The sequence below is a fragment of the Sparus aurata genome, chromosome 5 (genome assembly GCF_900880675.1).
Source record: "Sparus aurata chromosome 5, fSpaAur1.1, whole genome shotgun sequence".
Classification (NCBI taxonomy): Eukaryota; Metazoa; Chordata; class Actinopteri; order Spariformes; family Sparidae; genus Sparus; species Sparus aurata.
Window position 1 is genome coordinate 33,730,019 of NC_044191.1, and position 13,795 is coordinate 33,743,813.

The window sequence follows — 13,795 nt, forward strand, 5'->3', positions numbered from 1 at the left end:
CTCACTGCAAAGTCGGGACAAAATGAGAAAAGATGTAGGTGTGCGAGGACGACTTCAGGAGAATATGAATAAATGGTTGACCGTGAGGACCAGAACCTCTGACAGCTTAATCATCACCGACTGTATGGATTGCAAATTTCATCTGGATGCTTTAATTTGCTGCGTATCAGCGAAAGAGGACGATGTATTGATTGCCTCCAAGGAGCCGCTCCAAAGAGGGATCTTTCAACTTTTAACTACGTTTTCTCTTTAAGCACCAGGTTTTACGGACATTGACTGAAGCTGGAAAACTTAACAGCATTAAGACCACATGGTTTACTGTAAAACTCAAATCAATTCTGCAGCCACACTGAACTACTTCTGCAGGATCTGCAGCTCTCGGGTGATTTACTGAAACCACAGAGTTGTGGTGAAAGAGTGAACCAATGATTGACCACATTGGCCCGTACTGGATATTAAAAGATCGCCAGGAAAGATTATCTAACTCCAATCATAAACACGACTAAAACTATATTCATGGCAGGCTTTTTTGAATTTGTTAATTCCAAAACGTCAAAGAGTATTCAGCTGTCAAAACACATTTTCTTCTTAATTTTCCGTCATAATTGCTCAGATAAAAGGTTAACTGTTCTGTGCCATTGTTAGACTGTTGCATCTTGATTTGTAAAGATCAACAGATCTTTGATTTTATGGCCTGACAACAGCCATCACAGTCTTCTGGGGGTATTTGACATCAGCAGCTTGACTTCGTCCTGGTGGGTTTTCTGCAGTTTAGGGAGAGTAATTATGTATTCATTATTTTTGGAGAATTCTGTTCATATCTAAAGATTCAAGAGTTCAAGAAAAAATGTCATCCTTCAGTGAGTAAACAACAAACAACACAAGATAGACATTCAGTTTGCTTGATGGTTAATTTTCTCAGATCAGTCGCCAGAATAACAGCACATTTATGCAAAAACACAGATAAAGAAACTTTGACGTTTGTTTAATTCCTTTCAAAACCACTTGATTAGGGTTTGAAAGAAACCCAAAAATACTAGAAATCTCCCCATAGATTCTTACTTGGCAGACTTGTGGTTGGTGCCAACGCCACCACCTTCCCTGAAAGTCAGCTAATGAGCGTTTAACGTTAATGTGACACACAACGTTTTGTGCAAATGCCAACCTTGAACGTATCCTGTGGTTTGCTTCCACTGCAGCCTCACAGGGTAATTACACCAACATCCACTGTGCTTGGTTCAAACCAAAACAGGTTTTTGCCGTCAACCGATGGTGACTAGAGAGAAAATAACATTTCTGCAGATGGAGCAGCAGAGGACCTCCAACACGTCATCGTGGTAAACAACACCTAACAGGTCGGTCGTGATCGAGTGCCTGAGGAGAAATGCTGTTCAGCCACCAACACTTCTCCCTGACTTTTAGAGTGCGGTGTGCCGACTATGCGCCTTTTTCAACAGGACCTCATTATGACTTTTACTGCTTCCGGCGCTTCAGCAGTTCTTTGCGACAGCAGCTCAAAGCCACGGCCTGCCAGCACTTCTGTCTGCGGCTGATACTCTTAATGTGTGCAGCAGCTATGATTAATCTGCAGTTTAACTACCGCTAATACTGCATATGGAATGAACGGCCGACTTCTAATTTATGAGCTACCGCGATGGTCCATGTGTAGTTATCAGTCTTCATTTAGCAGGTCCGTACTTTATATGTGAAGGATATTGCAACAGTCTGGCCCATTAATTGTCAGATGTTCATAAATTATTATTTTTCTGCTCCCAAAGTCAAAATATTAGTTAAAGTGTGTATTTGAATCCGACAGAGCCCGGCCCTCCACAACACTCTGCAAACATGTCTTGCTTTGTTTTGATAGAGACACTAATAGCAGCAGAAGTTACATATTGTGTGTTTAATTTGTCGAGTAAGCACGAATGAAAACCTGCAAAACTGATGAGATTCCCCTGGGCGTCACTTACATGCTGACATTAGCATATAACTGGAGAGACGTACAGCCTCACAGAGCTGCTAGTGTGGCTGGAAATTCATTAATCATCCACTTTTAAAAGCCTTTCAAAGAGCAGAAAGGCACAAGATCGTCACAGAACCGGACTGTGCTCCTGGTGCTTCTTTGAACTTTTCCCACGATGACGATAGTTGCAAGACGATACGCTGATGACACATCACGTTATCTGTCTAACCGAAGAAAACAAAATACCCCTAAAACCACAAAGTTCAGGGCTTATGTGTTTATTCACTGCATCTTATTAATTAATTTGTCATGAATGAAGAGGAAAACATGTATTAAAAAGTGCAAATAGTCTTAAGTTAGTGCTTTTGAACACACACACACACACTGACCGACTTGTCCATAAACTTGCAAAAAGTCAAAACTGCCAGAAAGCGGAACAGAGGTGTCGTAAAATGTTTAACGGCTTGACATAGTTCAGTTTACAGATCTAGACACTAGAGAGATTTACGATGTAGTGACACCGGTAAATCACATCGCCAGGAGAATCTGTTTTGAGTCCAACGTTTTAATAAAAAAGTGGATGTTTGGCCCCAGTGTATCGATTATCCTGTCGTAAGGAGGATTGATACGTTACGTTGCCGTGTCGATATTCTGTCCCACCCCTGCCTTCAACTGTGTCATTAGTTTTTTGAGTTACAGACCTTTTTTATCATGCACACACAGTCAAGATGAATTAGAGTCTCCAACAGAGAAACATCCTGGCTCACCGTGCACCGTTGACGATGACTGGAGCGTCCACAGGTCCACAGAACTTCTGTGATGGACAAAGATTTGGAAATAAGATCCAGGGTGAAAATCTGACTTTGCAAACTATATGTCTCCTTGATTACTTGCAGTCAGTATCGGTTCTGACCCTGAGAAATCCATTAGGTTGATCCCTAGTTTTTTGGGCATTAAAGTCAGCCTTGTGTCCCGCGGAGCTGCTGATCAGAATCCAGATTCTGAACCGTCCTCAGCCAAAAGGAACACCTACTGGAAAGGCCGGTACGAGTCCAGCTTGTCTGTGCGGGCATTTGTCCAGCTCCCCCGCTCAACACTCCTCTCTAATGAATTACAAATGACCTTTTATAGCCACAACATCTGCTGGCCACTCGCTGCTGTGACCTCCCTTTCATCCCTGCACTCCGTCCCTCCTACTGTTTTCATCAGCTTTTTCCATTCTCCCCCTCCAGGCTCGCACATCTTACTTTGACTGATTTTTTTTTTTTTCCTAGCTGGTGGCTCGTCATAGTCGAAGTAAGACGGTAAACGGTGTTGACTAGGTGTGAGAAACGAGCCGACTTCCTGCTGATTTCATGATCAACAAGAGGCACATTACGTTGTTTCGTCTACGACTTCTCTCTCCCGTGTTTCTCCTTCACCAAAAGAGGTGGTTCGACTTCTGTAATGAGCTCACGGCGCTGTTCTCACAGAGCCGGGCTGTAACGACAGCTGCTCTGATCAGATATTGATGATTGAATTGTGTGGAGAACCCCCCTGTTGGTTTGTGATTGTGATGTCTTCCCTTATCCAATTACACCGGGTGAAAATTAATATTTTTCGCAGCGTCTCATTTAGACGAGAGTCAACCTCTTGCAATTACAGCGGCGTATCTGACAGTAAAATCCATTAGCTTAATGAATTGATCGCCAAGGAGGAGGACATGTTAATTCAGTGAGCGGTGGTCGCTCTTTGGAGAGCTGTGCTTCACACTCAGCGGGGCTTTTTCTCGACCTCGCTCCGGCGCTGCTGAGTGATGGACACACTCTGAGACGAGGAGGGAGGCCTGCTGTCAAGGAACAGGTTAAAAGCCAATTCTGGTTTATTATCATTTAGTAATTTTGGCCTCCTGTTAGTGAGTTTGCCGAGATCTGAAAAATGCAGCAACATAGTCTGACAAAGCGAACAATTAAAGCCATCAGATACTTTTTAAACGAGCCCTGAGGTTCAAAAACTTCCCAAAACGACCCGTTCTTCTAAATGTCTGCTCGCCCTGTTGTCCTGTCAGTAAGCTATAAGCTGCTGTCGCCGTTACCGCTCACGTAAATAGATGGTTCGGTGTCATGATTATCCATTTAGCATGGCTCACTAATTTCCTCTGAGTGGGAGCATGTTGGATTCAACACCATAAATCAAAACGGAAACATGTGAACGGTTGTTCATACAGAATGTGACATCGGCATTAGTGCGCTCTGAAACCCATTTATTTCCAGCAGTTTGTGCAAACCAGCTCGTGTCGCAGAGTGTGTCTGCTGACTTTGTCGAACTCGACTATTCTTGAGCGACGTCTGGTTGGCAGTCAGCGGTCCGTATGGAGAGCAAAAGAGGCAGAACACAGTCCGTTGACTTGTTATTGTCCGATGGTGATTTAGCTTTTTACTTGATATTTCTGAAACAGTCCAGTTGGAGAAGTCGTCCCTCGTCATTGGACAGTAATTAATGACTGGCATCCAATTATCCGTGATCTGGATATTTCGCCCTGAAACATTGGCTGATGCTCCCAGAGGCTAAATCTCCGTCAAACAATATCTGATTGTTTGTCACTCAGGTGAAGAAGTTGATCACTGAACAGAACAACACGAGTTCTGCAGTGTCTTTCAGACTACACAGACCGAGTTCTGATTTATTTGAACAAATTAAATCTGAGCTGAAATTTGCTCCAGATTGATTCCGATTCGGCAAACAAGCTAAATAATTACTAAACCGTGTCTGTGCTGCATGTTTCCTCTTTAGTCGCGGTCACACCCACAAAACAATGCTGATTTTAAACTCCTGTGATTACTGAAAGTGTTTGAGTCCTCAGCACGAAGATGCACTATTGAGACATACTGTGGAAAAAGACACACAATCTGTTCATTTGTCTTCTTTATCAGTTTATTCCACATTGCTAGGTCGGGACATTTTGTTATCAAACCGAGCTGAAAATGCAAACTTGACAGTGAAACAACAGAAATAAAGCCCTCTTCTCGCTGCGGAGAACAACAACGTCTCAGATGAGAGCTGTTTTCGTTCCCAGGCTGCTGCTGCTGCTGCATTTCCCCGTGCCGCTGCTGATGTTGCCGCTGATGCTTCTGTTTTTTAACTGAATTTAGGGTGATTAATCATTCATTTGCAGCATCTGTGCCCCCCCCTGCTAAAACAAAAACAAAAAGAAAACAGGCAGCGAGCCCGACTCTGGCACGAACTGATATAGCTCTGAAAGCTGCTCATTTATGTTGTTTGTCCTGTAGAATCTGAACAAGAAATCGCGCTGCTCTCGACGTATTATAAGTCTGAAGACCAGAGTGGCTTTGCTGATTTATTTATACGTCTCTTCTTTCAGGACACGTTGGCCCTTGAAATGTTTTATCCTTGTCGTGTCGGTCTGGTCGTGGCCTCTGGGCTGCTGGGTACCAGAGAGCAGCGTGGCAGCAGCTCAGAGGCAGATTACATCCTGCTGTGAGTCACCGTTTAGGTCATGTCATGTCCTCAAAGGTGGGGACGTGATAGTATGAAATTATCCGACAAAAGTAGAGCTGCAACTAAAGACTTCTTTCATCATGGATCATTCTGGTGATCATTTTCTGCACTACACGAGGAAGTGTTGAGTCTATAAATGTCCAGACCGGAGATCGTACCGGTGATATCGAATGTCACCACTAGATGTCGCTTGAGACTCGAGGGGAACATGATGAGCTGCATTACAGTCCATCAGGGCAACTGCAACACATCAGGTATTCATTTCCCACAACAACTTAACTTGTTTTCGTCTAAAGTTGAGCATCAAAAATGTTTAAAATAAGATTTTAGCGGAACGAAACTGGAGAAGAGCAGCGACAGTTCAACTAGTCTCATATCTGACTGCAGTAACTAACGTTGCAGCTCATGAACCGGAACAGACCAGCAGAACTGGAACCCTACATGTTACAATTTGAAGTCTTCAGATCGCTTCTTTTGTCCGACCAACAGTCGGAACCTAAACACTGTTGATTTACCACCGTAAACGACAAAGAAAAGCATCCAAACCTCACAATTAAGAAGATGGAACCAGCAGATATTTGACATTTTCTCCAGAGAAATGACTCAAACAATTAATCAATCCACTTATGACTGAATGTAGAGGAAACACAATATGTCACTTTAATAGATAAATTGGCTCATACAGTATAGTGGTATACTGTATGAGCCAATTCATCTTCTTTGCCATTAGGTGGAAAAAAAGGGTGCATATATCGGCTGTCAGCCAGTGAGATGAGTTGAAAAATATTGACTATCGGCAAAGATCCACCATGATTCATCTCTGCTCTCAGCCAGCGGCTGTATCCTGTCAGAGCTCAGCATTTTGAAATGAGCAATAAATGCAAACTCCAAAGTGTCACATCATCTTTCTTTAAACCGGCAGTCTACCTGAACAGGACCTGCGCTCTGTTGGCTCTGAACACGGTCCGCCCGTCGAGTGCAACAGCTGGATCAGAGGTGTTGAGGTGGAGTTGTTCTGCCAGCGTGAGTCCCATTTTGTCCATTTCCTTTTTCCTGTGTCGGGACATTAGCCAGGAGCAGCCTTAAAACCAAGCTGTGAGCTGAAGTTTCACTGTGGTCGGGAAAAAAAAACTCTAAAAAGTAACTTTTAAACTTAAACTTCTCATATGTATTATTCACCTTACCTGTAGCTCCAGGCAGAAACACAACATGTAGGAATTGTCTGCAGCCCACAGAACCAATCTGAACATCATTTATTTAAACACCATCAGGAGGCGATGTGGGAAATACACAGTGCACATTACAGCTCATAACATCCGATACACTTAAGATATCTGATGCTCCTAATGTTGAAAATATGTTGATGTGTCCATAAACAAGAGTCTGAAGAAAGCTTTCGTGATGATTTCTGCTGCGGGACAGAGTCTGAGATCAGATGTCGCTGCAGACTGGTCGGTATTTATAGAGAATTATTAAAGCGTCCTGCAGTTTTTTCCTCCCGTCTGTGCGACGCCTCGACTACCAGCTGTGTGTTTGTGAATATCCGAAAGCGGCATTTCATCTTGAGACCATCATTTGTATGCAAAACAGAGCAGACCTAAACAGACTTTAACATTAGCTCTAAAACTTCTCATTTGCCTCCCTTTCTCGGCGAAGAAAAAAACTCAAACAAGTCGGAGAATCCGCCGCGATGCCCACATGACCTCAGCTCTCATCTGCCCTGCTGCTCCTAATGAAGACGTGCCTATGTAAATGAGGATGAGTTGAGCCTGACTGCCTCCAAATATGAAATGTGAGCCTCTAATGGAAGGCGGGCTGAATTAGTAATAGAAAGCAGAGATGGCTCAGCTGTGTCGGAGGACATAAAAAGCTTTTTGGCTGCCGCCTCTGTCCCCCTTTTTCCTCCAACACGAGTTCAGCCATCTTTAAATGAATTTCCAGGGAAAAACTGTCGGCGTGATCTTTTATCCTTATTTATTTATCATGAAATTTATTTTCGGCTGTGTGGCTGAAGTTTTAGTGGGAGGTCTGACATGAAATGTTTTTTTTCTGACTCATTACTTGCGAAAGCTGCTCAGCGTCTGTCACTAACTCAAATGCTTGAGATGATGAAATATTGATTAGCGCTGATGAAAGTACGAGATGAGATTATTGTTTACTTGCTCTGTTACATCTTGGTTGGTTTGTCTCAGCACCCTGCAGACCTGCAGAGCGAGGCTGCGTGAGAGTGACAGCAACAATCTGATGCTTTCTTTCCCTAAATGAATGAATAGTAAATCTTGTGGACATGAAAACAGTATTTAAAGTTTTATCCTCAGCAGGGTACTGGTATTGTTAACTGTTGCTCTTTTAGAGATACTGCAGCGGAGACGAGCTGCAACTTCATTTCTTAATTAATTGCAGGAATACATTTCCCAATAAATTAGGGGTGTACCAAAATATCAATACGATGATATATCGCGATATTTCGTCTTGAGGTACGTTATCGATACACTGGCGCCAAATATCGATATTTAATATATTTAAGTTGTGCCACTGTGCAGTATACAGTTAGTTTTACTTGGCTGTCATTCATGTGAAATCGATCGACAGTGTTTTGTAATTCCTGTGAAATGGATTCAGTGCAGTCAATAATTTCTGAAATCGTGATGTATCGTGGATGAAATTACTTGCAATATATCGATTATCACAAAATCGCTGTATCTTGATATTATCGTTATCGTTGGCAAAATATCGTGATAGTATCATATCACAAGGTACCTGGTGATACCCAGCCCTACGATAAATGTATAGGACAACTGTTGCAGCAGTCTCGAACCTTGAGTTGTGGCACCTGCAGTGGTGTGCTGGATATGAGGATCAGTCCAGTCATATTGAATTTCACCACTATTTGTCGCACATTATTCAGCCCCTCCCAAAGGAAACGTAATTAGATCCCATGAACAACAGCAGCAACCTAGTCCATCAGGACAACTGTGACACATGCAGTTTTTATTTCTCACAACAATCCAACTTAGCGTTTCTTTTTCTAAAGTTTAACATTAAAATATTGAACAGAAATAAGACTTCAGTCGAGTGAAACTGGAGAAATTACTGAAGCAACAGTTCAAGGAGCTAGTAGAAGTCAGTTTTCAGCAACACATTCCTGCAGATGTTTCAAAACAAAAGCATCGTTAAGAAATGAAGGATTTCTGTCCACTGAAGTGTTAGAGGGACTTTAATTTGAAACAGATGCTGCAGGAAGTGCTTTTGGAATGTGTTTTAACAGAAATCAGACTGGTTGACGCTCGTACACTGGGCCAACAAAACTAGAAACCTACCCAGTCGGTTTTGGGTTGGGTTGAATCGGTCAAGTTTTCCTCTTTTCTGACTGCTGTTGTCTGTTTCTCCCTCCAGAGAGCTTTGTTTTGACCTCTCTGTTGTAATGATTTGTCTCTGACGTGTCAATTAAATAGCCTCAAAGTAGCGTGTTCATGAAGGCAACGCTGCACGTGACATCAAGTCTCTCCATCAGTCTGTTTTTCCCCCAAATTTCCTCATATTTCTTATGATTCTGTTAGATGTGCCAAATCTGTCCAACACATGCTGCCTTGAAATTTGTGAATAAAACATGTGTGGCCTCCAGTTTCAGTAACCATGTGTGTGTCTGTCTTCTTCCTGCAGATGAAGTCAACAGAGGTGGACCAAGGGCTTTTCACAGACAGCTACTGCAAAGTGTGCAGCGCTCAGCTCATCTCCGAGTCCCAGAGGGTCGCCCATTATGAGGTGGAGACGCCCCCCTTACATTACCTCACACTACACTCTTTCAGCGTTAATGAAAGGCTGAGGGTCTGTTTTTATCTCTGCCTCTAGAGACTCTTGGCTGATCTATTCACCTGAGCCCTGCAGCTGACATACGCTGTCAATAAAACACACAACACACCTGCGTTTACTCAGTTATCTCTTCATTAGACCTCAGCAGGAAACGACGGCAAGCGGCAGAAAACAGCAGCAGACACTGAACTTCTGTTACTTGAGTGTTGTGAATGCATCCCGTCTGAAGCACAGATGTTAAAGGTGCCGTGCGCGGCTTTTTAGCAGTATTAGATAATTGCCATATTCTTGTGACTCATTAGTATAATTACAGACAACAAGCAAAGCCATCACTGAGAGGCTACACTGCTTTTTACGTTGCGTGGCTCTACGCTCTGATATCACCCAGCTTGTGCTGCAAACACTGCAGCTGATCCAGCAGCTGAAAGCAACAATAATGACTGAGATCATAGTCCACACACTGAAAGACAACGATGCCAACGTTATGTGTGTGTTAAGTGGCCTTTCTTCATGATTGGCTGCACCGGCGCTTTGCAGTTATATCGGTTATATTGGTGTTGGGCAACATGTTTAATTCAGCAGCTCAGAGGGTTGGTGGAGAGATCCCCAGCTCCTCCTGTCGAGTCAGATGCTGGAAATAGAATTAATTGGCATTTATTTTCATAATTGATTAATTGGTTCCATCGTTGATGTCAAACATTTGCTGGTTGAAGCGTCTTAATTGTGAGGATTTGCTGCCGCTCATCACCATTTATGTCTTTGGACTGACAATTTCTTATTCTTACCGTCTTTCTTAAGTTTATTTAATGTTCGTTGGTTCATTACTTCTGATTTGTCGCCGTGTGTGTGTGTGTGCCCTGTCAGCTAGTTATCAGTGTTCCAAAATGTACCCTTCCATTGTGTATCCTTCCTTGAAGCCAACAGGATGGAATTCATTCTTAAAATAGTGATTCTCTTCAGGAGGACTGGGTGAAAGTGGAGAGAAAGTCGAGAGGAATCTCATCTTCCACGATTCAGAATCGATGTGTCTGAATTTGACCAAATGTCAAAGATTTTCCGTGTCTCTTATAAACAGCAGAGCGCTTATTTTGTTATCCACAAACACACATGCATGCTTGGACGTTGCCATTACATTGACGCACAAAGAGCACGCCATCAACGAGGAGTTACAGGTTGTATTTGTATTCTTCAGTTAGATATCAGGATGTATAATCAGATGTTTGTTTTTCAATGTATCTGTAGTCGCAGAATCGCTGAATCGGCGTCTGTCTTTACGGTGGGTAATGTATCGTGAGTCGTATCATGTCTTGGGTTACGCCGTGATTCCTTCCCCGTCCAACAACTCGCCCCTGCTGTTTTAATCCACTGCAGACTGTTCCGACTATGTCAAGTGGAACTGGGTGGAACAAACCAACTTCCCCTGCTGTCTGTTGAAAATAAATGAAACAGAACTTTATGGATTTTTGGATTATTTGTAGCCGTTTTCACGTTGTACTGAACTCGTACCAAGCCGTGGCTCCAAATCCAACGTAACATGGCGCGCCGTGACCTCCGTGCACCGTGACACCCGTACGAGTCGCCCTGATCAGTCACCTCAAGGACGGCGTGACGAAAAGCTGACAGTCGGTTTCCTTCCTCCTGCCCGAGTGTTGTCAGGTGGCGGACCTCTCCCCCCCCCTCTGCAGATGCTGCCTCTCACCGACTGTCACTTTGAATTATACGACCAGTCCGACAGCAAAGGCCTGCTGCTGGTGGACGTCTGCAGCAGCGGGGTTGAAATGACTCACATGAACACCGTGGTCAACTCAGTACGTTTTCACAAAAGGTTGGCCAGTTGTGGTTCAACAAAAAAAATAGTTGGAGACCTTGAATCAGTTTTGTCGTTCCAAATAAAGACCAGGCTGCTGCTGAAAATATAAAATCTCATCTAAAAAGTCTTTAATTTGATGTGGCATCATCACTTTGTTCAAAGTTTGCAGTGGTTTTTTTTTTCCTCGGAGTCAACTTTTCTTCTCCATCTCTTAACAAGTCACAGTGTGTTTCCTGCAGGGCGCTGTGCTCACTGCGCTGCTGTGGAGAGCTATTTAAAGTAGTCCTGACTGTCCACGAGGAAACAGGAGAACTGCTTTGTTCTTCGGGGCGTTGCAGGAGACAGGAAGTGGCTGTACCGATGCAAATCAAATATTCATTTTGTTATTGTGTGGTGGATGCTGAATGCAGCACTTGGCCTGTTGCCTCCTGGAGATGAGGGCGTATTTGAATTCTCTTTTAGCGCAGTTTGGGTCTAATGCATCGTGACATGTTTGGGTCACAGTGACGACAGTAAGAACAAAAAAAAAACAGATGGGAATAAAGAGCGTACAAAACTTTCCTCTTTTCTTAGATGCAGAAGGTCGTTATGCACTTAGGAAGATGAGCGGCTTCGCTTCAGTTTGCATAGATTTGTCTATATTTATTCCTTTTGTACTGTGTTTGTGGATTTGGTCTTTAACAACAAAATCAGGCCGCTTTGTTGAGTTTCGCGGCTGTGATATGAATGTTCTCTTTGAGCAGAATGTCTTCGTTTCAGCGATAATTAGACGTGATGCCTGAGCTGAAAGACGTTCAGTGGTTTGCACAGTCATAATAATAATAATAATGATGATAAGAATATAGATTGTCCCTGACTTGCATCTCAATGTGGAGTCTGGGGATCCAGCACAGCATCACGACATCTACCGTAATAAACACACTCGTTTGGAATAAATCAGAGTAATGATCATGAGTGGTGGCGGCCACCGTGCCAAACAGACACAAACATTTTACTGTACAGACATTAAAGTGTGCTTCAAATGAAGAGCGCTCCAGATTGTCTCCGCGTCGGAAACAGCTCATTTTTGAGAGGGCTGCATATGTATTCTGTAATGTATGAAACAGACAGTGTGACCTGTTTTATGCAGTGATTCTCCCGGTGTGGTGAGGTCAACTCGATTTTAAATCATCCAGCTCTCCTGAGGGGAAGAAGTCATGTGAACATGAAATATGAACAGTACTGATATTTGACTTCATGCTCAGGAAGTCAAACTTTTTTGGCTTCCTGCATCGCTCTATATTATAATGTTTTCTCTGATCATTATTCAGATTTATTCCAAACAAATATGTCGCCTCCCTCGAGTTGAGGAATGAGATGCAAGTCAGCGACGAGCCACGATTTTATTATGATGATTATGATCGCTGATAAAAAGATATTTTGCCCAAAGACACATTGTCAATATTCAACAAAGCAGTCTTAGCTTTCACACAGACTGTGCGAGTACTAGAAGCTTCTTCCAGTTTAGCCGTCTGCTAATTTCAAAGGGGATTTAATGATTTAATGCTGCGGCTCTTCCTCACTTTCCAAATGTTGAAACAGCGTTTTACAGTTGCTTCTTTTATGATTTAAGGCCATGTCCACACGTACTAAAACAATCTTTTTTTCCCCCCCGTCTTCATCGGAATCATTTAGAATATTTGCGTCCAAATGGATCCATTGTAAACGACTCAACACGCTGTAGTTCATATTCCAGGTCTATATGTGACGCTTGAAATTCACAAAAAAGAGACGGAGCGTGTGCATGAAGCTTGTGCACTGTATACAAACAGAAGAAGAAAAAACCGAACACAACAAGAAGACAACGAAAATGGCTAGTCGGTTGTCCATGATACTTTTTTGCTCAGCGAAAAGGTCTCCGGGCCAGTTCGCACCTCGCGATGCGTTACGACACAAGTAGTCCTTCAATTCGGCTTCAAAGCCTGAATCTGATCCTGCAGGTTTTGATGAGGATGGAAGAGATTGCTGTTGATGTCTCCCCTCCTTTGATTGGTCACTTCAAACGCAACCTTTGCACGGTGATAGTAGCTTATTCATCATCAAACAGGCTGTTTGTCTGGTTAGAACAGAATATAAAGCCGGTGTTACATTATTAAAACCTTCATCTTTCAAAGATGTTTACTGGGTGGAAGACTTCAACATGATGCTTCCATGAAAGAGGCTTTTGTCTTTGACTGCGTCAGGGATCAAACTTCCAATCAAAAATGTCATAGAGCGAGCGAGCGTTGAGCACATGCAAGCGTGTATGGACGGAGGAACTCGTAACATCCTCATTGTCGCGGTGTGACATTTGTGCATGTGGAGTATTCATTTCTAAAACCAAGCGGAGGAGTTATTAAAGCTTTAAGATGAATTTAACATCAAATCGAAACATTCTTGACAGACTGGTCATCTAACTCGCACTGATACGATGATCTCTGATCTCGCCGACGTCCCTTTGAATTTTCCATACGTTGCTTTTTTTAATCGAATTTTAGAAATTGCCGAGTTAAAGCAGTGGCTCGGGTGACGCTACAGACTGGAGAAGTAATTGATCTTTAAGCCTCCTTTTCAGAACACATCAAAGCCTGCGCTCCTTTTTTCAGAGGGGATCAGAGCCGTCTCTGGTTCACAGTTCAAAGACTCGAGTGGCTCGTGTTAATTTATGCATCCGTCTCTTTGCATGCGTAGTG

The 13,795-nt window shown here is 43.0% G+C and overlaps 1 protein-coding gene across 2 annotated transcripts in view; it reads left to right on the top strand.

The window, feature by feature from the left end:
• Positions 1 to 13,795, top strand: part of zmat4a (zinc finger, matrin-type 4a) — a 112,894-nt gene that overhangs the window by 9,052 nt on the left and 90,047 nt on the right. For both annotated transcript variants that reach the window (XM_030418446.1, XM_030418447.1), the window contains exon 2: positions 9,125 to 9,226. In XM_030418446.1, the coding sequence (XP_030274306.1) occupies positions 9,125 to 9,226 (102 nt within the window). The remainder of the gene's footprint in view (positions 1 to 9,124; positions 9,227 to 13,795) is intronic.